Source organism: Astyanax mexicanus, chromosome 1, assembly GCF_023375975.1.
Source record: "Astyanax mexicanus isolate ESR-SI-001 chromosome 1, AstMex3_surface, whole genome shotgun sequence".
NCBI lineage: Eukaryota > Metazoa > Chordata > Actinopteri > Characiformes > Acestrorhamphidae > Astyanax > Astyanax mexicanus.
The window spans coordinates 80,390,370-80,417,791 of NC_064408.1; the positions used below are offsets into that span (position 1 = coordinate 80,390,370).

General features: G+C 37.0%; 1 protein-coding gene across 2 annotated transcripts; it reads right to left on the reverse strand.

Moving 5' to 3' along the window:
* Positions 1 to 419: 419 nt before the first annotated feature.
* gopc (golgi-associated PDZ and coiled-coil motif containing) lies at positions 420 to 25,831 on the reverse strand. 2 transcript variants are annotated; one of them, XM_007255370.4, is made up of 9 exons: positions 25,332 to 25,831; positions 13,730 to 13,894; positions 12,228 to 12,251; positions 9,828 to 10,003; positions 9,434 to 9,599; positions 8,305 to 8,400; positions 6,802 to 6,966; positions 5,170 to 5,344; positions 420 to 3,770 (listed from the first exon to the last, which is right to left on the reverse strand). In XM_007255370.4, the coding sequence occupies exons 1-9, from the start codon at positions 25,584 to 25,586 to the stop codon at positions 3,652 to 3,654; spliced, it is 1,341 nt and encodes a 446-aa protein (XP_007255432.1). In that variant the 5' UTR covers positions 25,587 to 25,831; the 3' UTR covers positions 420 to 3,651. The 2 variants fall into 2 exon arrangements, with proteins under 2 accessions (XP_007255432.1, XP_007255433.1); XM_007255371.4 differs by lacking the exon at positions 12,228 to 12,251.
* Positions 25,832 to 27,422: the final 1,591 nt, after the last annotated feature.

Genomic DNA, 27,422 nt, shown 5'->3' on the forward strand with positions numbered 1-27,422 from the left:
CATGTCCATGAAATGCTTATTTATTTTAAATCATTTGGTTCTGAAGGTCCTGGTTCTGAAGGTTCCAGTGTTTTCCTGCTTCCAGCTCAGAGGATAATTCAGCTGAACAGCTGATTAACAGCCCGTTACTGAGGTAAAGTGAGATAATAATTAAAGCAGGGCGGTGGACCTCGAACACTGAGAAACAACTGCTCTAAACCACGAGTTACCATCAACTACCGTAGCTGTTACAACTGATAAATGGGTTCACCTGCATTCAGCACTACAGCGCCACCTGGTGCTGGATAAGCACAGTTACATATTTCACACAGTAAGCTTTCTGTTCCACATATCATACAGTTTTAATGGAGTTATATTTAATTGAGTTTTTCTGAAAATTTCAGAAAATAAAACTGAAAAACAAGCCTTCCACATCCAAATGGGCAAATAAATTTAAGTTTATTCAAATATTGTTATACAGTAACTACAGATATAAGACATTTATACCAAATCTCTTTAGATTGCAGAAATACACATCATGTGACACTAGAGGGAAAAGAAAAAAAAAATAAGAAGGAAAAAAAAAATCAAAAAACACACAAACCATATGAAAAACAGGTAAGGTTAAACCCTAAGAGAGCATTTGTTCCTTCAGGCTTCTCTCTGCTTGCTGGTGTTTCTTGTGGCATGCATTTTGCTCTCTTGTGGTCCTTACCTACACCACACACACCGCCCAACACATCAGTAACTGCCCAAGAGCTTTTCACAAAGCCCATCCACCCCACACAGACCCACATGTGCGGACAAGACGTGCTGTGAGCCAACAGCCCCAAACACTGCCTGCTTCTGAAAGGGCCTTGAGGAGCGGAGAAGCTTCTTTCTTGCTCAAGTTCACAAATTTCAGTGTCAACCTACAGGAACTGGATTCGGTTCGCTAAAGAAACACAGACACACATACATACAGGCTTTGTGTACAGATGAAGTTACACCTCAGAAAAAGAACTCAAAGCAGCGAGCAGGTCAAATACTGGATCTGAGTTTTTCTTTATTGCTATTTAGCTAAAATTCCTTCTCTAAAAATTCTACCTAAATACGCAGCAGTCGGTGGGGTAGTCACAGATAAAGATAAAGTCTGATATACAGATAAAGATGTAGAGATGTACTCTTAGGTTTATAGTCATCTGGATATGAATTTTCACATACATCACTGCAGTCTATGCTTTCAGGTATTGGAAAGTTTCGTTTAGGAGACACTAAAAAGAGAGCCGGCACAAAGAGTTAGTGGGAAGAGAAGAGAGCAACAAATATAACTCAAGAAACCTTAAACTTGAGGCATCTTGGACATATGTATCACAATATTTCCAGAGAAAGCACTAGAAAAGGAAAGTTAAAGTAATAATTAATCTAGGGAATATGTTAAAAAATAAATAAATTAAAGCTGGTTTAATGTATAATAAATTCAAGCCAGGGAATTCATATTAATTCACTTAGAAATGAATAGTTATTTTGTATATTTAATTAAGAGCTGGGCTAATATGAGCTGCTGGCCATACATGACTTTGTTCTTCTTTGTTACTTAATACCATTACTGTTTATTCATTTTACAGTTCATTCAACGGTTGGTAGAATATTTCAGTTAATTTGCACCATCACTGGCTACTGATTTATCATTGTCACCTACCGGATATATTTTGAACTGCAGTAAATATGGTGTATATATTATTGGTCATTATTGTTATGGGTAATTTTGAGAACAAGTACACAGGCACTTGTTTGGAAATGACAACAAGAACTTGTCACCTTTTGATATAAAAAAGCTGTTCCAGACAGCCCTGCTTATCCTAATCAACGGCATCTATAACAAAGTCAATTGTATTATAGAAACGTTTATCTTCCTGGATTTGGCGCAACAGGAAAAATCCATGTTGACTTTAAGTCTTCTAAGTTTTTCCAGTAAACAACTAATTTACACTAATTTACTAATTTTCTGTGCCCTCAAGGGTGGCATTACTTCAGTACAGAGTAAATAAATATTGGCTACAGACGCAGAAGACTGGGTCTAGGTTTGAGTATTACAAAGTTGTAATCCAGTTTATGTACTTAAAGTTAAAGTCCTGCTTCGTCAAAAAAGTAAACTCTTGGCTTGACCTTGAGACCACAAACACCTCTCACATACAATTTCCCTTTCACAGGCAGCTAAGCTAAGTGTACAGACTAAGGACTAATCAGTTTCACTATTTTTACCAAACAATTTTATCCACCTAGCTATTATTACCAGTTTTGCTTTGTGTTGCATTCTTAGAATCTTTACATACTGTGCATAAACTGTCCTGATATGTTCTTATTTTAAATACTTATCCAAGCAAACGCCATCATATTACTAACCTGCATACTTTTATATGCTATTGAACTTGTCCTTTAAACCAACAGAAGCCCACAAACCCGGTCCATCTGTGATGCAGATACTTACTGAAACCAGACGTAATGCAAAAAATAAAAAAACTGGATGAAACACTGACAGTGATGTCTATTACGCACTTTATGGTATAAGTGTATTTAAAACGGCTGAATCAGGACAAAATCCCTCAACCCATAAGAAGAGGTGAAGTCATTAGGTTTTCATTGGCTTTGAAGAACAGACCTCAAAGGAGGTCAGACTAGACAAAAAAAAAAAAAAAAAAAAAAAAAAGAGACATGTTTTACATATTATTTATGTTTGTCTAAGGTTATAGGCTGTAGGCTGACATCAACATGTTGCTAAATCCATCTAGTTTCAAACTATTCAAATAGGAGCAAACAGATTCTAGACCACCACAGCAGTACATTTTACCAGCAGGTATGGAAAATAAGAAAACCACCCACTACTTCATCTCTTTATGGCTGCACTATATATATATATATACACACACCATAAGAAAGGTTTATGTGTCTCAGAATCTGTTTACTGCTCATACAGAAGCTTGTGAACCCACCTAGCTAGACCTTCAGTATGCAAATGCATGCTGTGAGCATCCTGACCAATCACAGACAGTGTTTTGAGGCATCACAAACAAATAATTTTGGTCAAAACTAAGCAGGCTGATTGATTATTATGTTACAGGGGTCGGCTAATGTGTTTGTAGTATATTGTGAGATATATCACAAGTAGTCACAATATGGAATCTTTGCTCGTACAGTTAAAATAATGGTTCTTAAAAGGTTTCCTTAAGCAATGCCATAGAACACATAGAGTCACATAAATCAAGACATGTGGATCTTACATCACGTAAAGATTCTTTAGAACTTTAAAGGGTCTTTACACTCACATATCTCTCTTTATGGAAACAGGCTTTTTTCTGTGGCACTGCTGAATAAAAGCATTTAAAGAACCATTATTTTTAGGTGTAACATGCAGCCTTACATCTCTTACACCATCTACCAACCACAGCACATTCCCAACTTTCTTTCTTAACTAACCACAGACTGTGACGTGAAGTGTTCCTGTGCCCCTCTTCCATCACCATGTGAGAAACAGCCCCCCATTTCCTCTCTGTGTCTTCATGCAATCTCCAGTGGACTCTGAAATGGTCTCTTCTCCATATGGTACAAAAAGCATCTCGTATGTTACATATCATACACAGGTAGAGTCTCTATTTCGATCTCTTTTTTCTCCCTTGGCTCGCAGTCATCTCTTTACGAGGAGCTCTCTGGAGATTCAGCTGACTTGGAGGGCGTCTCCTCTGAAGGACTCTCGCTGGAGATTCCTGTATCTCCGTTCTCACCTCCATCAGCCCTCAGGTGCTTCTCCACAGCTGCATTGGAGAAGAGAGAGAAATTATAATGTGTGTTTAAAAAAAAAAAGAAGAAATTACTGAATAACACGGTATAGCAATGCAAGGAAATCATTCGGGATCAGTTTTTCCCAACTTAGGGTTGGCAAAGCAAGGACTAAATGAAATTTTTAACTGTGAATTCTTTGATTTTGGCTTAGTTTAAGGGTGTTTTCAAACCTGTTGTTCGTTTCTCTGGTCCAAATCAGTTGATGAGTTTGTTTACTTGGAGTGTTTTTACTGGCATCACACCAATATCCAAAGTCAGGGGTGCAAAAGCACCAGGTAAAAAAGTAAACCTGTGAGTTTTAACATTTTGCGTTTGTAAACTTCTTTTTTGCAACTGTGAAACTTAGAAGAATTGTGCATGCTGAACAAAATATTACTGTCAAGCCTAATTTTTTCACCTTTTCAAGTGTTTTCACAATTGTTACACGTTTCTCTTGAAGCTTTCTGTCTTGAAGCTGGTTAAATAAACGATACGAGTTAGATAGCTAACAAACCCATATTGTTTAAATAACCAGCGGCTAGTTTCACAGAGCTGAAGCCAGACTGACAGTGACTGAGTGCGGTTTGTTCGACTAGGCTTGCCCTGCCAACCCTTAGAGAATGAATTCTCAAAAGGACCATTGCTGCATAGCTAACCTGCATTGCTGCTAGGCTATCCAAATTAGCACTTGCTAGCGATCTAGCTAACTAACGAATATCGTTTAAATAACCAGCTTCAAGACTGAGGAAAGCGATCAACAAAAACGTGTGACCACATATGACATTCAGTGTGTAAACAGCTTAGAATGAAGCAGCAGCAGAGACAGTGTTTGTTCATAGCTGTAGTAATTACCTGGCTAATAGATCAGATAAAACTGCACCTAAACAGCCTTTTAGCTCCAACCTACGCTCCAGAATGTAATGATGGAAGATACCCACGCTTTATGACATGGAGTAAATAACGCTGGTGTGAAAACCCTGAAGACTGGGCTTTATACACGACCAGGTGTACTTTGCATAAGAAAATCACATTAAAAATGTCATGATGGAAAAACTATCAAATTTACAGTTCTAAGGGATTTCTTGATTGTGAGTGCATGTTATTAGTTTATTTGAATATAATTTAAAAACGTACTATTAACTTTATTAAAGGTTTATTGATAACCATTACAAAAAAAAGGCCAATGAGGACTTTAAGCCTTAACCTAGGCTAAAATATTCCAATGTTAGTTCCCCATCAGCATTAAAATGTAGTCCATAACTAAACCTAATGGATGTCACATAAGAAGGACTATGACATCCATATCTGATAATTAACAGTCAGTGATTTTCATATCAGTCAGACACAAAATCACCTATATATCTAAAGTTAGCCTGTTGTGTAAGCACTTACCCTGCAGTGTGGCGGACTCTGCAGGACCATTTCCATGACTAGAGGCTGAGGCATCCTCCAGCTCGTCCAGGTAGAGGCGGTAGCGATGGCCGCTGTCATCTTCATACTCCACATTTTCATCATCCGAGTCCACCTCCGGAGCCACGTACACCACTTCAAACTCAATCTCCCCTCTCTGTGACAGAGCAGAAACAGTTCTGGAGTGAGTGTGCATGCAAGTGGTACTGCAGCCACGACGGATTGTTCAGTGAACCAAACTGTGAACACTTTCACGCTCAAACACTTTCCCACACTGCACTACAGAGCACTCTGCCTGCACTTGTGTGCTACTCAGTGCCTCTAACTATGAGCAGGTGAGTGCGATTCGTCATTTGTCTAATAATGATAAACATTAAATACCGCAACATGTGTGTGGTTAGTATTAATAGAAAACCGCAATGAAAAAACAGCAATTACAGTTTGGTTTTAAAGGGGACATATTATAGCCGTTTTTATACAAGATAGAGTAGGTCTGTGGGCTACACAAAACATGTTCATGAAGTTCTTTGCACAAAACATTCCCACATAAAGAGATGTCATTAGCTCTATTCTTGCCAGTTTTTGTCACTTTTATATAAATAAGATGTCGTTGGCCACACCCCATGTTTACTGAGTGTTTAACACACTCACAAGTTAGCTTGTTCTAAATTGCAATTTCCCAGGCGAAGCATAGAGTGGCTAGGGTTAGCGCCTCCTCCATGCAGAGCACAGAGTGGTCGGATAAAGCCGCTGTGTTCTCAGCTTAGTTGCTAAGCTCACACATCTACTGATTTCCATTCACAAAACATACAGATCCCTCCATCAGACGAAGTCTAACGGCTAATCCTGATCAACATACTGTCCAAGGTTCTCAACCAGCAGACCGAAACGGCGGACCTTCAATGTTCTAGTGGGTGGGGCTCTGGTGGGGGTTGAGAGGTGATTGATGGTGCCAGGGTGGTTCTCTGCAAATTTCCTTATTGTGACATCACAATAATGGAGGCATACAAACAAAACATGATTTCTGGCACCAGAATCGTTCAACTGACTCAAAGAAAATAGATGGATGGATGGATTATTTAGTGCTTGAAGTGTTTATAAGGGCAGTCGAGAGCAAAGTGCAAAAACAAAAGCATGCAAAAAGTGAGTTTTGCTTAATATGTTCTCAATACATGATGTATTTAACAACAAATAATTAATTTAATAAAAAGATAAAACTTAACATTCTCAGGTAGCTAATAAAACAAAACACAAAGGTATGAACTATCTATAGCTGTTTGTTTATTAAATAGGATCGATTAACAGGAAGCTGACCAATTATATTTTGTAAATTAACCCCTCTCCTTTTTCAGTAATATAAAAACAAACATAATATATTGACTATATATTTATTTTAAACTTCCACTAAAATGTAAAAAAGATATGATAATTTACATTAATGACTTAAACTGCGAACATTTGCATACATTTTTGAAAGATAGACATAAGATTGCCTGGCACATGCTGGCCTATCAGAGCACAGTGCGATGCCTCGTCTGCATTTACAATAGACGAAAACTAAGCACACACTTCTCTCCTTTTATCTGGAAAATATGTATTGAGTGGGGTTATAACCTGCTGAGAAAGGATGGTGACTGCTTCCTTGTGCTTGGCATCTCTCAGATTGATGTTGTTGACTGCCAAGATGGCATCTCCCACGTGCAGCCCCCCACAGCGCTCTGCAGGCTGAGCAGGGTGGATTTCAGAGATCAGGATGGGAACACCATGCTCTTTACCCCCCTGAGGAAACACAAATATCATATTAGAATCTTACAAAGAGTTCATCACAAATGTACACAAATCTGAACCTCTGATTTGGTGAGGTCCATAAAAACCTAAGTGGTAACGTTGACAGTTCAATGTATTTGACCAAACTAAGTATTCTAAATGAAGGTTATTCTACATGAATGTCAATTCTTTGCACTCAATGACTGAAGTCTAGAATCCACTGAACAAATGCTGTGGTATGCTTGAGATCACAAACCCTTCCACTCATTCTTCATATTTCAATCTCAACTTGTTAGGCTTTTAAAATGTTTGCTATTTCTGAAGGCCTTGAATAAAAGCAGAAGTCTACACTTCAATCATCTCAAAGGCTTTAGTTTAAAAGCCACTGAGAGAATGTAAAGAGGCAAAATGACAAAAACAGTGTCACTTACAAAATGTAACAGTCTGGGCTTGATTGTAAATGTTCCAAATAGCAAATTCCATCTTGTGTTTGAGCCAACCTTGACTCATATTGCTGTATTTCTAGATTAATACTTTATACTTTGTAGACATAGACACTCAAACATAAATGTATTCTGAAGAATTTGAACATAAAACATGCAAATCCAATCTAGTTTCCATTATTAACTGCGGTATTAAAATCCTAAGATGATGTAACAAGATCAGGCCTATATAAACAAAGAACTAACAAGCTGTAGCCTCAATATAGTGATGGGATCCTGTGTTTGCTCTGGGCACAATGGTCATAAAACCCACCTGTCACTAGTACTTGGCTTATGCAACGCAATATTTCATTAACCCTTTCAGACCTGAATTATCTCCAGTGATGGACAAAAATGTAAGAATGTTGTTTTCTGTCTGTAATGCACAAAAAAGAACACACTAATATTCTACTATTAAATCTATGTAGCAAATAAATACAATTAACTTAAATATTTAATCGATTTTTTTTATTTCCATTGCATTAAAAGCCTGTGTGTAACAGTTTGTATTTTATATTGCCCATTTTTTATAAACAGCAAAAAAACACAATTAAGTGTTTTATTATAATAAATTATTAAAAGTTGCTGTTAAAAAGCTGTTATTTTGGCTCATTGGATCTATTACTATTTTTCAGTGCTGTGGGGGAACCAAGCTACTGTTCCATTGGTTTATAGTCTTAACCATTGGCTGGCTCATGGTTTATTCTGATGGACAACAGTTCTTAAATAGTTTTATGTGCAACAAAACATTTAACAATAAAGAAAAAATATATCATGTCCATTGTAATGAACACAAGGCCTGAAAGGGTTTAAAAGGTGGATGGAAAACACACTAAGATACGAATGGTAATGTTGAAAATGCACTCACTGTGATTGAGATTCCAAGACCCTCGTGATCCTCTTTGGCCAGAACCACTTTCCGTATGGGACCAACTCCTTGAGTCTTTTTCAGAGAATCTGGGTCCTGGTGAGAGAAGAACAGAGATTGATTGATTTATTCTGTAATTCTTACAGTTAATAGACTATATGGTACTGGAAAATAAGTGAGTGCACAAAACAATCACTGATCACATGGGTAAAGAAACTGCCTCCATTGCAACAGCTGCCTCATCATCTTAGTAAGCTTAGTTGCCCACTTGACACTTAAAATACTACTGGTATTAGCGGTGTTGTGCATGAACAGTTTACAAATATTGAGTGTAAACGTGACCATCATTCACACTCACTACTGAACGCACAGCCAAGCCAGAGCCTGTTTATAGAGAGCTTAACCACTTCCTAATAGGGGTGGGCGATATTGCTCTAAAATTATATCACGATATTTCAGGGTATTTTTGCGATAACGATATACTTGGAGATATAGGAAAACTAAAATAATTCATTAATTTCAGGAATATAGTATAATAGTATAACAGAATAATCATAACGTGGCAAAATATATATTATAGCATAAAATAATATAATGCTGCAAATAATATTGCAGAATATTTAGTGCATGCATATAAACTGCAAACTAAAACAATTATACAATAAATACACCTAAAGCTTCACAGTAAATAATAGACTACTTTTAAGACAGAACAGCCCTATTATCACGATATGGATTTTTAATATCATGATACTTCTGTGTAATGATATATTGTATACGATATAATATTGCCCACCCCTACTTCGTAATATCATAAAATGACGGCAAACTGCTAGAGTGAGTCCTCAATAAATGGAGGGAATGGAGATAAACAGCTAAAATGTAAAAAAATAATAATAATTAAATGTGAACTGGCACAACAATGGGTATTAGTTAGATGTTACAAATGACCACTATCAGTGTTTAACTCAGGCAAATTTGTGGCATCAGCAAATACAAGTACAGCCAACAGCTCTGTACTTCTATATATTGTTATATACACACTGGTGCTACACTTTTTTTTGCTCCAAGCTTGCACTAAACAATAGACTGGAAAACCAGAGATATAAATGGAATTAATAAAACTTACATGTCCAGCTGGAGATGGTAAGGGCTTCTTTGGATCATTGCGGCCTCTGCAGGCCCGGATGACTGTCTTGTGGCGATGTAGATGGATCTCAGCCTCCAGCTGGTTCCACAGTTTATCGTGAGCTGGTCCCTTCATGTCTCGACCCAACAGCTGAATCTGTTGAACTCTGAAAAACACAATAAAACTTAGTGATCTGCATTATTACTAACGTATTTTTCACACTATAAGTCGCACTTAAAATCCTTTAATTGTCTCAAAAATCGTCAGTGCGCCTTATAATCCAATGCATCTCATGTATAAAGTACGGTAAAGAAAATACATCCACATATTCAGTAACTACAAACTGCCAGCTGGCCACTATATTCAGGACAGGATCTCAGGGTGTTTCAAATACCTCCCAGCCAGCTCTTTGTCCAGGTACTTGGCTGCCAGTCTGGCGCCGTACACCTCCGCCTGCAGTACGGCGATGTGCCTGCGGAGGGCCTCGTTCTCTTTTTTAAGCATCCTGACCTCTGCCTCCAGCTTCACCTCTTTCACCTTCTCTTTCTTACTGGCCTCCAGTTCCTTCTCCTGTTGTGCAGGCACACAAAACATAGACACAGGAGTTAAAAGCAGTCAATAACAATAAAAACTGAAGCTAAACTGAAGCTAAAAAGCCACTGTATTACGTGAGAGACCTTGTAGCATGGTACACAAACACACACTTATACAAATGTATTTTTAATTGTGTATTCGCCATCACAGCCTCTGTAGATAATCAATTACAAAACACAATATTTTCAGCAAAACCTAATAAACAGTAAGGCCCAATCTTATTTTGTTTGTACCCCTACCGCTAGTTTTCGAGTGTAACCCTTCCCTTTGAAGCCCAGCTGCTACTTAACTAGCTAGTTATTTTTAAGGCATCTCTGTGATGAGGAGCTGAAATGAGCTTTTATTTCCTTTACAGTTCCACCTTAAAAGCTGCAGTTAGTTAGCTAGCTAATGGGACAAACTACCAGCTATTTGTTTATGCGTGTTATGAAGTAAATGGCAATTAAATATTAAAACAAAAAATAAACTAAACCTTTAACTACTATAGTGGTTAATGTAATCTTTTTAAAATACTTAAATATATGGGGTTCTTTGGTTGCTGGTCTCATAGCCCTCGGTTTTGAGTGTAAAAATACTTTACAATAGTTTGAAGAGTCATGTAGCCCTTACACTTGCACCTACCCCTCCAGACTAGCAAGAACCAGGGAACCCTATCCCTAGGAGTGCACGCACAAAAGTGAGACTAACGTAGGGCCAAGGAGTGAAATGGGATTGGGCTTAAGTTCGCCTTAATGTTTGGTCACCGTAAGTTTTGCAAAGGGTCCAATTTGAGCAAAACAGACTTAAGGCAAGTCATCAACTATAATAGGCAACTGTTATCTGAAAAACTAAAAAAAAAACCTAAAAAAAAAAAAAAAAAGAGAACTGATGCATGGTACGATAACAGATACCTCAAAACCAGTATATGACTGTAAAAAAAAAAAGGAAAGTGATTTTTATTTAGTGTCTAGAGAGTAAAGAGTGGCAGGGCACTGCTCCATCGTGCAGTGTTCCTTTCACAAACTTTATGTAGAAGTTGCATGAAGGAAACCTTACCTTAGACATAATCACACATCAATTAAAGAATGTTACAGAACAGAATTAAATTAAATTTGCTGAAATATTGTGTTTGATTAGTAACAGAGCCTTCTTGCTCATTAAATAAGTTAACGTTACAAACTTTTGCAAGAGACAGTATATATACTTTTTTGAGCACTTTTTTATTAACAACTGTACACCTATTCACACATGCAGTCAGCCAGTCATATGGCAGCAGTGCACTGTGTAAAATTCTGGACTCAGCAACACTGTCTGAAAGTCTGGTGGATAAATAAAGAAAAAAATATATACCATCAATAACTTGTAATAGAGTTGCCGGTCTGGAAAACTCACTGCCAGTTGTAAAAGTTTGTCAGAAGGGGATAACAAAAGCTAAAAACTGTGTAGTGTACCAGCAGAAGCAGAAGCAGACCAACACTTCAACTACACCCGAGCAAGCAGCTCAATACAGAACCATTAAATCTACCAGCAAAATACAAACATTTACAAGACAAAACACAGCTATTCACCAGTAGAGCACATCAGCTGGATTAGTACACAAGCACAAAGCTATGCTTCTATAACAGACACTAAATAGGATGGTAGTACAGACAGAACATTAAAGGCCTAGGGCTGTCAGGATTATTTTTAACACTTAAATTTTGCATCCTTTTATTTAATTATATTAAAACGTTATTAATAAAATATAACTGATATACAGCTCTGAAAAAAATAAAGTTATCCAAACATAAGTAATCCATATAAAGTAGCATAAAGTTATCTTAAAGCAGTGTGTAAGACTGGTGGAGGAGAACATGCCATGTTATTTCAGCCATTTCTCATTTTCTGCAAATAATTGCTCTAAATAAAAATATATTTATTTGGAATTTGGGAGAAATGTTGTCTGTAGTTTATAGAATAAAACAACAACATTCATTTTACTCAAACATAAACCTATAAATAGCAAAATCAGAGAAACTGATTCAAAAACTGAAGTGGTCTCTTTTTTCCAGAGCTGGATGTGTGCATGTGAATACAATCAAAAGCCAATTTGGCCATTTGCCTAGCTTAATTGTTGACCAAAATAATTGGTACATTAATTGATTACTACTATAAATCAATAGTGACAGCCCTAGAGTGGACATGGTTGAAAAGAAGTAACACAGAGCTGCAAAGCACTTACCATCTCCTCCACTGAGGGAACAGGCTTAGGGCCAAGGAGAGAAACAGAAGGTCAGAAGTTAGAAGTGCAGTGTTAAAGGGTCTGGCAGGTAAGAAGCATAATCATTAACTCTTCAGGCTAAATCTACTGACTCAGGTCAGCATGAGAGAACAGTTAAAAACAGAGGATCAAATCATTCAGTACATTAGCAGTAAGCTCATTCATTCACACTCTCTCTAGGATTAATATACAATCCAGTTTTATCAACAAAACTATATAACAGAAGCCATGCAGAGAGTACATGCTGTCTTAAAGGAACAGTTTGGCCACAAAGCAAATTTACACAATCATCAATTTACATTTTCTCCATCATACAGTGCTGTAAAAAAGTATTTACACAGATTTCTTTTTTTTGTATCATGCTTCCATTTTCCAGATCAACAAACAAATGTTAATATATCAGAAAAAGATAATCTTAGACAGCCTGAATAAATATTAAAAGCAGTTTTTAAATTAAAGGTTAACATCTATCCAATCCAACCTGGCCCTATGTGCAAAAGTATTTGCCCCCTAAACCTTGGTTGTGCCATCGTTGGTAAAAACAACTCCAATCAAGCATTGATAACCGGCAATAATTGGCATAGTTTTCTTAATTCAGCCACTTCTAGCATAAACAGCCTTTGGATCATTGTCCTGATGCAGGACCCAAGTACACCTGAGCTTAAGGTCACAAAATCACAGATGGACATTGTCCTTCATGATTTTCTAGAAGAGAGCAGAATTCAAGCTTTCATTTATTACAGGAGGATGTACAGGTCCTGAAGCAGCAAGGGAGCATCAGATAATTGCACTACCACCACCATGTTTGACCTTTGATATGATGCTATTTTTCGGATATTATTTGTTAGTTTTACGCCATATGTAACGGGACACACACCTTCCAAAAGTTTCACAGAATGTTATCCTAAAGTCCTGGGGATCATCATGACATTTTGTTCATCAAACATTAATTACTTTTTGACCAAGGGCTAGATTAGTCTGGATAGCTTTTTTTTTTTTCATTAACAAATGAAATCATCATTTTAAAAATGCTTTTTATATTTACTCAGGTTATTTTTTTCTAATATTAAAGTGTTTGATCATCTGAAAAATATAAGTATGACAAAAAACAAAAACATAAGAAATCTGTAAGAAGGCAAATACTTTTTTACAGCACTGAAGGCCACACACGGTTAAAATATTAATAATAATATACCTGACAAAATAAAGAAAAAGAACGGACAACAAACATATCTTGAGTGACTGGACTTCATTATATGAATTTAGATTGTTGAACAAGGAAAATGCTAATTTCCGAGCTAGAGCCCAGAGGGTGCCGAGTTTGTCATGTCTGGGATAAGAAGAAACAGTGTGTTTTATTATAGAACCACCACTTTAAAACAACTTGGACTAAATTCAACATATGGGAAGAGATCGGGTAGGCCAACAGCAGAAAGGGCAGCAGAGGAAGTGTGTGAGCGCACCATCCTGTCTTTAATGGAGCTGGAGTCCACGGTCTGGCCAGCTTTGGCGTGGAGCTGCAGCTGGAGGGTATGAAGCTGGAGCAGCTGCTCATGGACCTCCTTCTCCACCACGGTCTTCTCCGCCTGCACATCAGTCAGCTCTGACTTTAGATCCACCAGCTGAGCCTGCAGCACACAAACGCACACGCAAAAGAGAAACATAAGAGGAGAGTATTTAAAGAGCCTCACAGTAATTACTTTTATGTTTATAAGCGCATTAATTGTTAGTTATTGACCTAAGGCTATGTTCCCACAGTTGGTTAAACCAGTCATGATAATTACGTTATTCATTTATCATACAACGTATGAAGTTTGTCTGAAAAGTCCTACGTATTTAAAGGCTGCTGCTATTTAAAATGGTGTAACAATAATTATTATGCTATTTTATTAGCAACATAACTAGCACATAATGGTCTTAAAATGAAAATAATATAATTTATCGCAATTATTTCTGGGACAATATAACGTCAAAACAAAAACAGTTATCTTGAGAGGTCTAGGCCTACATGAAAATTACTTCTGAAATTTGTGTTTTTGTTTGGTTGCTCACATTGTCTTCTTAACATGACAGCCAGGGTTCAAACACATGTAAATTGTAAAAACTTCTCTGTAAAATTGAATACATGTGTGACAATTCAGTAAATACACATGTATCATGTAAATAAATGATGCAATTAATTATTTATTTTAGTTATTCTGAATATACATGCCTTTGTGTCACCAAATAATTTTCAGACGATTGTAGAATAGGACCCAATGGCTGCTTTTTCATTCTTTATCAATCGGGGATCCTTAGCCACCCAGTTTTTATATTTGGTTTTATGAGCCACTCATCAGAGAATTTAGATTTACCTATTATTAGTTCTGTCAACAATGATTTAAGACATTTTGTACAGTCCACTCCCGAACAGCACATCACCTGATAGTCGCAGCAGCAGTGAAATTTTATGAAACCTGGGTGGGCCTTAAAGTAAGTTGTAGAAGGATAAGAGCAGAGGGCTGGGCATTCCACTTCTCAATAATTCTGCCCTAAGAGGATGTACCGGTATGTTTTTCTGGGACAAGTACTGTGAGCACAGATGTTCTTATTTTTCCTCATGATAAATGCTATGTTCACATGATGTAAAAATCAGCTGAGAGACTGCTACTTTAAAACTTAGAGGATAAACAATAAAAACTAAGATGGCAGCGTTGAATTAAGTTTAAAGTAAAGAGTAAACATGACGGGGTTTCTATGGTTAGTCTCCAAGCCTTTCGTTTACCTGTTGTGAAAAAGAATGCCGGCAAAACTCAGCACACAAACTCAAAGAGAACACATGCTAGATAAAGAGACCCAATCTGTGTGAAGAAGCTGCTTTGATTTCTTTCCTTCTCTCTTTCAAAACATTCTTGAACTATCCCTGATTTCTTCCAGGAAAGCACCATGTTAATTTATTTACACTGCCCACACGTTCCTGCTCATCCTGCTTAACAGAAAAAAACAATGTAACCACAGTAATGGACAACTTACCACACTGAACTATTTAAATGTGTGTCAGCTTTAGGTAGAGAGCTGTGCAGTGGACATCAGAATTTTTTTTAATGTAATTTTTTTCTTTTCAGTATGAAGTAAACTTTATTTAGGATTTTAGATTAATATAAGAGTAAGAGTATTAAAAAAGTTACTTAATTTTAACATTTTGTGAATTTACATTGCTTGTTCATTAGTCAACATTTGTTTTTGGGCAAGAAAACACATTTCAGTGTATTACAATAAAAATAATTAATTGAGTAATTCATTAATTTGAAATGGTTGGTTGGTGACAGAGCGAGGGAGCGAGGGAGGGATGAAGGGAAGCCACTATTTGTAACTGTGAAGCAGCAAGTGACAAAGCCACAGCAACAAATGGAGCTGAGATTTGATCAACTTTATTCAAAACCAATTATGATGCGATTAAGAGACATGTACGCTGATTAGGGCTGTCCCTAACGATTATTTTTTAAACGATTATTCTAACGATTATTTTTTTCGATTAGTCGACTAATCTATTTATTGAGAAACATATTTAAATAACTATTATTTTACGTTTTAAAGCAAACGATAAATTACTATATTTATATATAACAACAACAACAACAACAACAACAACAACACAAGCCTACTAAACCAAACCCCACACTTATAATCACTTACATGTACAGCACGTTGTTTAGATCTATTACGCTAAAAGTGGATAAGCTCCCATACACCACCTCCGTGTGTTGTTTTCTGTGACCGCTAGATTTTGTGACCACTGGCAAGTAGTTCTCAGCAGACCGGTGCACTGGCCGATTCGAAACGTGTTCGTTTCTAATGTTTACCCCGACTGGCCAAAACAGTTAAGTTTAGGGCTGAGGGTAAGGTGTAGGTATAGAAAGCTTCTGTTTTGGCAATGAACGCTCATAACCGTGAGCACTGGTCACAAAATTCCGACGGTGACAGAAAACGGTGTGACACCGCAGCGCCGACGGCGCTAGCTAAAATAACTTAAGGCAGCTAGCTTAGCTAAACACCTGAACTTATGAATAATGCTACTGTTTCTGGAAACTGCGAAATGCCATGCACAAATATAAACCAAAAATGTATAATTTCTGCCTGTGGCAGGTTTAAAACCTTTGGTAGACAGCCTTAAGTCTTTTTAAGGACACCCGCGGAGACCCTGATGTAAACGGTAACTTACTGTGTGACTCTGTTGACATAGTGCTCCTGGATGTTTGCGCTTCAAGTGCTCCTGCATAGCAGTTGTGCTACTGTGATAGACCATCCCCATTTTGCACGTATGGCAGAGGACCACATTGTTGCCCTTTTGCGTGAAATGCTCCCAAACTTTAGATGCCCGCTGGCATTTTTTTGTAGCTGGAGATCGCTCTCCGTAGTCCATGCTCTCCACAGGCGCCGCCATGTTTACGACGCGCCGACGCGCGTTATGCAAATCGATGTATTTTCGTAATCGATGACGTCGACTATGTCGACGCGTCGCCCCAGCCCTAACGCTGATAATACCAAAAAATTCTTCAGCCCGATCACAGACACGGGGTTCCGAGGTTTGCATCTACGACTGTGTAAACTTCTGATTTCTACTATACTTTGTGCAAATCCACAGCACTGTGCTTCTGAACACGTCAAAGAGTATCATAACCACATTTTTTGCTCTTTACATTTTATATGAAGCATTTTTTAATAAATACAGGGCAATTTGGAGAAAAATAAAGCTCGGAAGAAAGTAGTGGATAGCTTGATGGGTAGCCTACTAGCATGCTAACTGGTCACGCTGATACACTATGTTCCTCACAACTATGTTTACACAACTTTTTGTATCCTTCCCCTGAACAACTATGTAGAACAATCTTTGTTTTTAGATCATTTGAGAGTGGTTTTGATGAGCCCATGATGCCACTCTTCAGAGGAGATTCAAATAGGAGAACAACTTGCAATTGGCCACCTTAAATACCTTTTCTCATGATTGGATACACCTGGCTATGAAGTTCAAAGCTCAATGAGGTTACCAAACCAATTTTGTGCTTCAGTAAGTCAGTAAAAAGTAGTTAGGAGTATTCAAATCAATAAAATGATGAGGGTGCCCATACTTTTGCACCGGTCAAATTTTGGTTTAATGCATATTGCACATTTTCTGTTAGTACAATAAACCTCATTTCAATCCTGAAATATTCCTGTGTCCATTAGTTATTAGATATATCAAACTGAAATGGCTGTTCCCCAACACCCAAATATTTAGAACTAAAAATTATTAAGATTAATAGGGGTGCCCAAACTTTTTTCATATGACTGTATATTAGTTGATTATATTTGTTTGGACTGCTGATTTTTTTTTCTACACTAATCAAAGTTAAAAAAAATAAAAAGATTACTAATTATTCTCTCTGAAACTATTATTAGGATTTCGAATATGAGACCTTACGGGAGAGAGTCCAATGAGAGATTGTGTAAGAGTTTCAATGCTTTGGGTGAAGATCAGTCACACAGCTAACACAAACAGTGCTGGCCAATCAAAACATGACAAGTCCCTAATACCAGTCCTGACCCAGCACAGACCAGAATAAACAATAATAGCCACAGATTTTAATACATAACAATACATATATTTATAGCTGCTGTATCGAAATACATTCATTACAGCAGGAGGGGGGATTAGACATTACTGTGTAGGAGCAGCACACACACACAGTTTAAAGCTCTTCTATGACACTAGATTATATTTTACTGCACACCTACATTATCCTCATTTTATTGGCTTGATTTTGGGTCAAGAGTAGGACAGTCACCTCCTGCACTTTACTTCAGTGAAGCACACTGCACGTCTTAGTTACTCAGGCATTTATGACTGGGGGAGGAAGCAGCACTAATGGCTGCTCATCCCTCCCACATGCTACAGCATATGTCTCTCAGAGGCACAGCAGCCAACAACAGCCCTCCAAGTGGCAAATCCCTGATTCAATTAACCTTATAAAACAAAAAAACAGAGCAAACACTGCATGAGGGATTCTTATATTTGGAATCTAAAACACAAAAAGTGCAATAAATGAATGTTTTTCTAGTTTATTGCAGTGTCAGCAATACCAACATGTGACTGAACAGCAGCACACTCCTGAATGATTTACACTGTCAGTAGTGTTCATTTTTACATCACACTGCAGAATGCTTTGCTTAGCCTTTAACTAAACTGGGCTGAATTCAAGTTAGCTAAAATTTAGACTATAAATAAGAGTAAAAACTATTTGTGAAACAGTGTATTCCTGTCAGACCTGAGTGATATATCATAATACACAATTAAACAATGGAAATAGAATAAAATACAATACACATAAAGTGATGGGCAAAGGTGATCAAATTCCATTTTAGATTCACAACATGAAAGAATATGCTAAGTATTATGATTTCTGCTACTCTTTCCAAAATCATGCCAAACAAACCTTTAATGGTTAATTTGATTCTGTATGTATATAGCTGGACAGAGCATCGTCTCTCAAAAGTGAAGCCACCACAGGTCGGACGCCCCCTGCTGTTCGGTTTCAGAAAGCCGTGTAACCCGACCCCTCCCCATAGGTTTCAATGGCAAAACAGACAAATTTCAAACACATTTTTTTCTAATATACTGTAATTCTACCTCCTTTATTTAAATGTAACAGCTAGTGTAACCTCTGCTTATATTGTATAGTTTTTATATCCCCACAGAATCCGTTGTTTAAAACGTTATTCAGCTCTATTAAAAAAGGTGTGGTTATTGTAAAAGGGCTGGTTATGGGCGGGACCAATAACAGACCGTCACCTCCGCTCCGCCCCACTCTGCAGCCTGTGACCACGAGACAGCCCTCAGGGGCGGGGTTATTCAAATGAGTAGGCTGTCTCTCCACAGTCTTTCTCCCTCCTCTGGTCTCTACTGCGCAGACTCAGGTTTCAGGATCACCAACATGGTGGAAGATTTTGGCTTCATTTACATTGAATGAATGGGAACGGCGACACGGGGTCCATCTTTATATACAGTCTCTGGTATAACCAAATCCATACAAATTGAAACACATAATAAATGACATAGTACTGCCTACTCTAACTAGAGTTTTTCCAGGAAGAAGACATGATATAATTTATTTTTTTAAATGTAATTTTCAATTCTACAATCTGAAGTAACCAGTAAGTGTGCTTTCACACAACTTACATGTTTGGACTGGATATTCACCTTTTAGTTTATCTGAACTAAAAAAAACAGGTGTTAATAGGTGCAACAGACCACAGTTCAGTCCAAATAACAAAAAAATTGGTTTGAACAAAATGTGGACTAAGTTCTGATCAACTGAACCATAGTCCAGTTTATCTGCAGTGTGAAAACAGTTTTTTAGATGGTTCCTACTTGTGGAAGTTGAGTCAAAACCTAAACCTGCTTCATGTGCATCAGGCAGAGGTTTAGGTAAAATGACAATTACTACTGACCAATCTACTGTAACTGTAGATTAACCCTTATTAAAAAATAAGTGATATAAATAATCAGAGGTTATGCTTATTTTGCTGCATGAAGCATGTCAGGCAAAAAGTCAGTATGACACTATCTAACAAATCTAACCTGACCAAATATATACAAATGAACTCTTGAAAGTGTGAAAATACTCTATATTTCACAAAAAGCCAGGAAATAACAGCCAGGACTATTAGAATAAGTACAAAAATGCTTTTATACACACTTGGCGGAACAATTTATACTATTTTATTTATAAAATGTTTAAGAAGGCATATGTTTGCTGTATACAGACTGGAATTGGAATGTTCTATTTTATTACATATACAGTATTACTGTAAATACTAAACCATGTGAAACCAGGTTTCAACATCTAGAACATTTAGTTCCACTACAAGAAAATATGCGCAACTGTAGACCCTGATAGGTCACACGAGTTTACTCTGCAGCATGAAATAAGCAAGTGTCCGACACGAAGCCTACTGTTATAATAATGCACAGGCTAATCTGGTGTTTAGTAAGGAAGTAGCCTAAATAGACTAGCTACTTAGCTGTTGGCACTTCCTGTTTCTTTCTTCATTTCCTAGTTAGTTATTAGCCTGGGTGCTTGCCTGGTTGGCTCTGCACTATGAGGAAACTCCCAACATGGAAAAACCAGGCAGAGAATGAAGTAACAACACTGTGTATGATTACGCAACTGTAAGTCTGGAATACTGGAGTACTGCCCATTACCAGCATAGCCCAGCCTTTCTGTTGCAGTGATCTGACGTAATACAATGTCTCCCAACTGCACTGAGAGGAACTTGAGTCATGCCACAACACCACAACACACCATCTCTGCTTCCATGCTTCCCTATTTCATCTATCCCTCATATCTTCTGTGGAACAAGACATGAGAGTATTAGCAGTACGGCTGTCATTATTGACTGCATTAGGAAATAGGGAATTTATTTTGGTAATTTTTTTCAAACAAGCAAAAATTCCAAAATACTGAAAATTGATAGTGCTTTTGTGTCACATTGTGAAACCAAACCCTTCATAAATTGCAAGCACAGCTGTCACACAGTTCATCATTTCCTGTTTTCCAGTAAAAGGAGCTTCTGCGAGTGATCTTTGCCCACATCATGTTGGCTGATCTAATGTCCCAGGAATATTTGCAGTAAGCAATCATTTTTAACAAGAAGAATAACGTCTGAACTACTCAATTAATACCAAAATTAAATACAACTACACCAATATTTAAAAAAAAAAATAAAGTCCTTAACAGGTCAAACACCTTAACGGGTTTTGTTCACTAAAAAAAACAAAATGGGTAATATTGAGGTCAGAAAAAATAATTGAGGTTGTGTTTGTGTATTGTACGCTAAAATGATAATGTAGTTATTGTGACAGCCTAGAAATTCCAGCAATACACACAGATAAACATATCTAATTTACACAAATACATGTGGTGTAGGATACAACCCACCTGGATCTGTGTGTAAAATGCAAAAAAAAATAATGAAAATAATTACAAGTAGGGCTGCAAAAAAAACTGTTAGTTTTTTTCAATTAATTACCATTTGAACCAGCGATACACTTTAGGTCACTATCATGTGATGGAGGTTAACATAGCAGCTCTGCTCCCTTGATCTGCACTTTGTCACCTGCTTTTTTTTTTTTTTTAAATCACTGTTGCCACCTCTTCCATGCCACTGTTGGCGTCATCACTGTGGTGCTTACTCATAAGAAGCTTGAACAGCTTGTAAAACACGCAATATAAATAACATTGAATTGAATCTATGTACTTTACAGCGTAGCACCACTCCAGAAATGTGAATACTGTGATTGCGTTCACAGGTAAACTGTAACGCAACACAGAAACACCAACATGCAACCCTGTACAGTGCCACATGGCATTTGTGTAGACTATACACCACAGACCCTGCCTTGAGAAAGTAAACAGGCTTGTTTGTTTCAGTAACTGTTTGAGAGAGTAAGGCAAATAGTCCACTTCTGGTGCATAACACAAAATTGAGAAACTGTTGCTTGTTTGACTTGAAGTGAATTTGATGATATTTTTATGGTTTATGGTCAATAGAATTGTGCTGCAAATTACAATATGTTGCTAGAGAATGGTTTTGTAGTAAAAGGAACTGGTAATATATTGTTCTATTTAGGTTATAATTTTAGCTTTAAGATGTATACACCTGAAATAAAAAGATTGAGAAGAAAAAAACCTATGTCTCTTATTATTGTAACTTTCCATTTATTCATTCATTCATTCATTCAAAAAAAGTATTTTTAGGTGATAAATGTAGATTAATCACTGAGCATGTAATTAATTAAATATTTTTTTTTATCATTTGACAGCATTGATACTCATCAAGCAAACATGCTAGATCATCATTGTAGACTCACAGATAAGGTAGTATTAGTGTTTTAATCATACATTCATGACAGTCCTGCAAAACAGCATGCATTAAGATAAAGAAGCTTTTAAGAGATTTATAAAGTGGTAGACACACGAGAGATTAGTCCAAGCGTTCTCCTGAGAATGCTGAAGCAGGAGGAACACATGAGGCCAACAGGTCAGATCTAATGGACACAAGACAGCTGAACACTGGTAGAGCTGACCTACAGCAACCAACACTCCACACTAAAGCTGAACAACATGGGAAAAAAATCCCTTACTTTGACTTAAGGGACATTCTACTTTAACAACAACTGTTTTTTTAGAATCATCATCCTAAATAGCATTAGGTCTGGTTTCTCCAGATTTTGTTCACAATGTGGATGGGGGTCACCAATCTTATCCACAAAGCAAGGGCAGGTTTAGCAGAGATTTTCATTTCTAACAAGCAGAAGTGGATCCTGTTATTCTTGTTTTATTAGTTGGTCCAAGCTGTCAATTATTCACTCTGGTCTGAGTGAAAACCTGCAGCCATACATGCCCTTTGTGGACAAGACTGGTAAACCCTGTTTTTGGTGGAACAAAACCGTGATGTTCTAGATACAACAAAAAGTACATAAGGACAGGACTAAAACTTTACTTGACCACAATCAGTGGAGATGTTCAAATTAATAACACTCTAAAACCATTAAATAAAGCATGAGTTCACAGTGTAGCAACTTAAATAGATCTTATAAATCCAGAACTTCAATGTGTCCACAATAACAATTTATGTGACACCAAAACCATACCAGTGAACCAATAGTGTCACCTGATTAAAGACTGGCCTTTATAAATCACAATAAATCTAAATTAATTTCCATTTTATTTAATTTTTACATTGGTTTTCATTTAATTATTTTAATTAATCGTTTTTAAAATTATTTTATTTTATGTTTTAATGTATTTTTGCATGACAAGTATAAGCTGACTTTTTATGAATTCTTTAATTCACATCATTTGGTATGATCACAACATGCAATAAAACTTAATTTGTTTGAGAGTAGATGTACACAATAAAAGCCCTACTAACAATGGCCAATATTTCAAAAATTACCAAAAATATTTATTTCCAACCAACTTCATGGAGGAAAGCTAAAGGATATCTGGTGATATCATGTTAGAAATACAGGACTGCACTTTTTCATATAAATTGCAAAATATACACATTTTTTTTTTTAATCAACCTAAAGACAGTAATTACCAGCTAATGACAATCCAATGGAAAAGCCTCAAGAGGAAAATAGTAGTGTTGACTCCAAAAGGTGCTTTGCATAGTTTTGTCTTCTTATCATTTACAAACACACACACACACTATAGACAGAGGACACAATAAACTGATCAGACCTGGCTGAGCAGGTTCTGCAGGTCTATTTCTCTAAACATGTATCTCTTTTGTACTAAAATAATAAACCTAAAGAGAGCATTGGCTGGTACACTCCAACACTATTGAGTTCTGATGTTCTCCAGCTCTGTCTGAGCTTTACTCACATTTAAGATGAGTAAGCATCTCTCTTTTACAATGGATCAGGATTTCAAATGTCAGGAATGCAAACCCCCTTACGCAAAACAGGCTCAGCTCAGCAGGAAGGGCAGGTGCATCACGTTTATTGTTAAACTGTAATACCTTTCCTTTTAAATGCCATTTTTAGAGATATATTAGACTGATAATAGCAGTACCTATTTCAATACAAGATTATGATATCTTTTCACACCTATGATGAACTGCACTGAATGTCACTTAAAAAATGTAAAAGGGCAATTGCAGAACGTTAAATATCAGAAATAACTTTCAGCAAACTATTTTAATGAGCGGTAATAAAACTGACATTGTGTAGAATCTGATGGTACTATTTATTGTATAATTCACAGATCAATTAATCATAGGCAGCAAAATCAGCACAAAACCATGTTAATTGCCAACATGGCTAGGATGAGATTCTAATTGAACTGCAGCATTTGATTTTTGTCAGCTGCTAGAGGACTAGGATTAAGGTTAGACTCTTTTTATAATTATTTATAAAAAAGAACAAGAAAATATATTGGCACACAACAAAATGTAACTAAAGCCTAACGTGAACTGAACTACAGGGCATTGGCTGCTGAATTATAAATGCCTGCATGAAGATCAAGAAACAATCTCAGTGCTAAACTTGGAGCAGTATTGATTGGGTCCATGAAATAGAAAAGCACCACCCAGTATCTACAAGAAGACTTCCAAGCATCCTACAGTAAGGAATGGTAAGAAATGGCAGTTCAGGTGAACTGTGGTAGTCAAAATGTGATCTGGAAAAAACAAAACACTGAATTGCTACAGTTAAAACACCCTCAGTATAAAGACAAAACTGATATTAGATATAAAAACACTTATCTGCAACAAACAGAGCTTGTGAACTGTATTTTCTGTCAAAGGGGTTGTAACAAAGCTTTTACCGGGTAAAGTGCATAAACCTTTGCCCAGGCCAAAATGGTTATTCTGATTTGCATATAATATATTTCGGCATAAAAAAGCAGTTGTACATTTGTAGAAAATATTGGCAGTATTAGCCACACATTCTGTGCTTTCTATTTATTAAAATAAAATACATTGATATATATATATATATAAAGTGTCATTTGTTTAGAGATGACCAAATGTTTTGTAGACAGAAATAAGAAGCTTAATCCAGTATTTATACGAATATATTCACTCATTATTAGTTGCTATTTTAATAGTTAGGAATTTTTATATACACAAGAATTCTTAATTGGAAGAAATAATTTACAGCATTTTTATGACATTGAAAAATTTTGGAGAACTGCTAAGGTCAAGATGAATTCTGGAAACAGATGTACATTAGAATTTGGTGACAATACAGTATAACCTACATACTCTGTGCTTATTAATTCCCAATAAGAAATGAATAAAGTGTGTAATTTGTAAAGTAATTTGGCGAGAGTTCCCAAACTTCCACTACTGTTCCACAGAACAGTAGTTTCCTCACACACTGCTGCTGTGTGGTGGGTTAGCTAGGATAGCTAGCTAGCTTCCTGTGACTCTGAACAGTTTAATGAATATTTCACAGTCTGTGTGAGTGTTAAAGCTACAGTGGAGTGGTGGTGTAGGCCCGGTGGTGTGTTGTGTTTTAATAATAACGCTAGCTACCTCCAGTTTGTGGTTGAGCTGGAAGACGGTCTGCGCTTTGTGGCAGAGCTGCGCGAAGCAGGAGCTGAGGCTGGTCATCTTCTGGCGGCCTTCATAGGTGATGTCGGCCTGGTCCGGGTCGATCTCGCCCAGCAGCAGATCCACGTCCACGAACGCCTTGTCGAACTCCTTCTCCAGAACCTCCAGCCAGCGGAACATCGACATGCCCGAGGCCGGAGCTCCGAGCGCGGCTCCCTGCGCGGCGCCCGCCGACATCCCCGCCCTGTAGACCGTCTAACACCGAGCGGATACCCGAGCACCCCCACAACAACACCACCAGCAGCACTGCAGAGCCTCGGTTCAGCGACCCCGCAGCCCTCAGTCTGTACAGCCCGGCTCTCTGAGTCCCTTAAGCTCAGTCTATCACAGTCAGAGGAGAAGGAGGAAGAACTTCAGCGGAGGAGTAAATACCGCTGATCCTCCTCCTCTAAACACAGCAGGATGTCCGTTTTCAGCAGGGATCGATTACACTGGTCTGCCACACGATTAGGCCTCCAGAGAGAGAGAGCGAGAGCAACAGATCACCGATATGATCGATCGATCTGTTTCAGGAACACTTCACTCAGTCCGCTGATCTCACACAATATTTTTACCAGCTTTTTTATTATTAATATTGAGCTTTTGTACTTTAAATGCTGCTCATACACTACACGACTTAAAAAAAGACTCTAAAAATACTTTTCTTATACTAAGGTCTGACACTCCCTCACGTCTAAAGACAAGTCACAGACTTTTTACTAACATATTTTGCTAAGACTGAGGATCACTAACTGTAAGACTGCAGCTAGATTCTTTCTGAGAATATTTCCCATCAAGCTTCTGGTGGAGGTTACATACAAGACATGTTACATATTAAGTTAAAAATAATGTGTAAATCAATACTGTGATTTATCAGAGACTCACATCAACAGTTTATTTTTCGGCCACACTTATTTCTTGATATTTTTAATAGAATACATTTTGTGTTCAACTCTTCTTATAAGCATACAACCTTGTAAAGCAATCAATCACAGTTTCACTGATATACATTTGCCTTTGTTTTAGATTAATGCAATAAACAACATCATTCTTGCAAAATGTGTATTTATTAAACTTGTTTGTATCAAAAATAACACTGCACAATAAGACACAATCCTGACTCTGGAAATTTTTCTGCAACAGTGAAATTGCTTGAAAATCGTTATGTCTAAGGTCGGCATAATACAATACAACAAAGTTAAACAGAAACAGCAATAGGCTAATTTCAAGATTCATATATCCAACAACCATACCTGTCAAGTTTTAGAAAAATAAGGGATATTTTCCTCTGTCCGCTTAAAGTCGTCCCACCAGCCCAACGAAGGTTCAGTATCTCTTACATTTTAAAGACAGGTTTACAAAAAATCTAAAATAACCACAAGTGAACCACTTACACACTACAATTAGATTATCAGAATCTGAAATGTTGTGGACATTCCTACATATATCATTCTTTTAATACAGCCAAATTAAAAATCATTTTCAAGATATTAAGATTAAGATTAAGATTTCATGTCTTTTTGCCATACATGCACTCTTTTATATTATATTTTTTTTATTTATTTAATAGATTTAAAATTTAACAAAGGGGGCACAAATTCTGCAAAATGACTGTAGGTGACCTAAAAATAGTATTATGAGCTTTTACTAAAAGGACATGGACCAGATATATTCCATCAGTAAAAATTAGTCCTAAGTGGCCTACACAATTAATCATTTTTAATTAATACTTCTTCCTTTTGATCACTCCACCCCTGATCAGTTCAGTTCATTTCGGTCACAAGCTGTAATTTTTTTTTTAATTTTAAAATGTTTAATCTGTGTGTTTTATTTCGGAGACGAGTCTTTTTAAGCAGCTATCAGAAAAATCTCATCACAGTTTACATGATTAGCCTACCGTTACATTTTTTTAAGAAAAATCGCTGTATATCCAGATCTGTTTTAACATCAGCAGCTCCGACTAGCTGCCTGAACTCACAGCGACGGGGGGCTTCCCCACACTGACCCTCCTTTGCAAGCTGATTGGCTGTTTCT

Coding starts and splice junctions, on each gene's coding strand:
- gopc (XM_007255370.4), bottom strand. CDS start 25,586: ATGTCGGCGGGCGCCGCGCAGGGAGCCGCGCTCGGAGCTCCGGCCTCG. Junction 10,004..12,227: donor TTCCCTCAGTGGAGGAGATG/GTAAGTGCTTTG, acceptor CCTGCACAACAG/GAGAAGGAACTGGAGGCCAG. Junction 9,600..9,827: donor GACAAAGAGCTGGCTGGGAG/GTATTTGAAACA, acceptor TGTGTTTTTCAG/AGTTCAACAGATTCAGCTGT.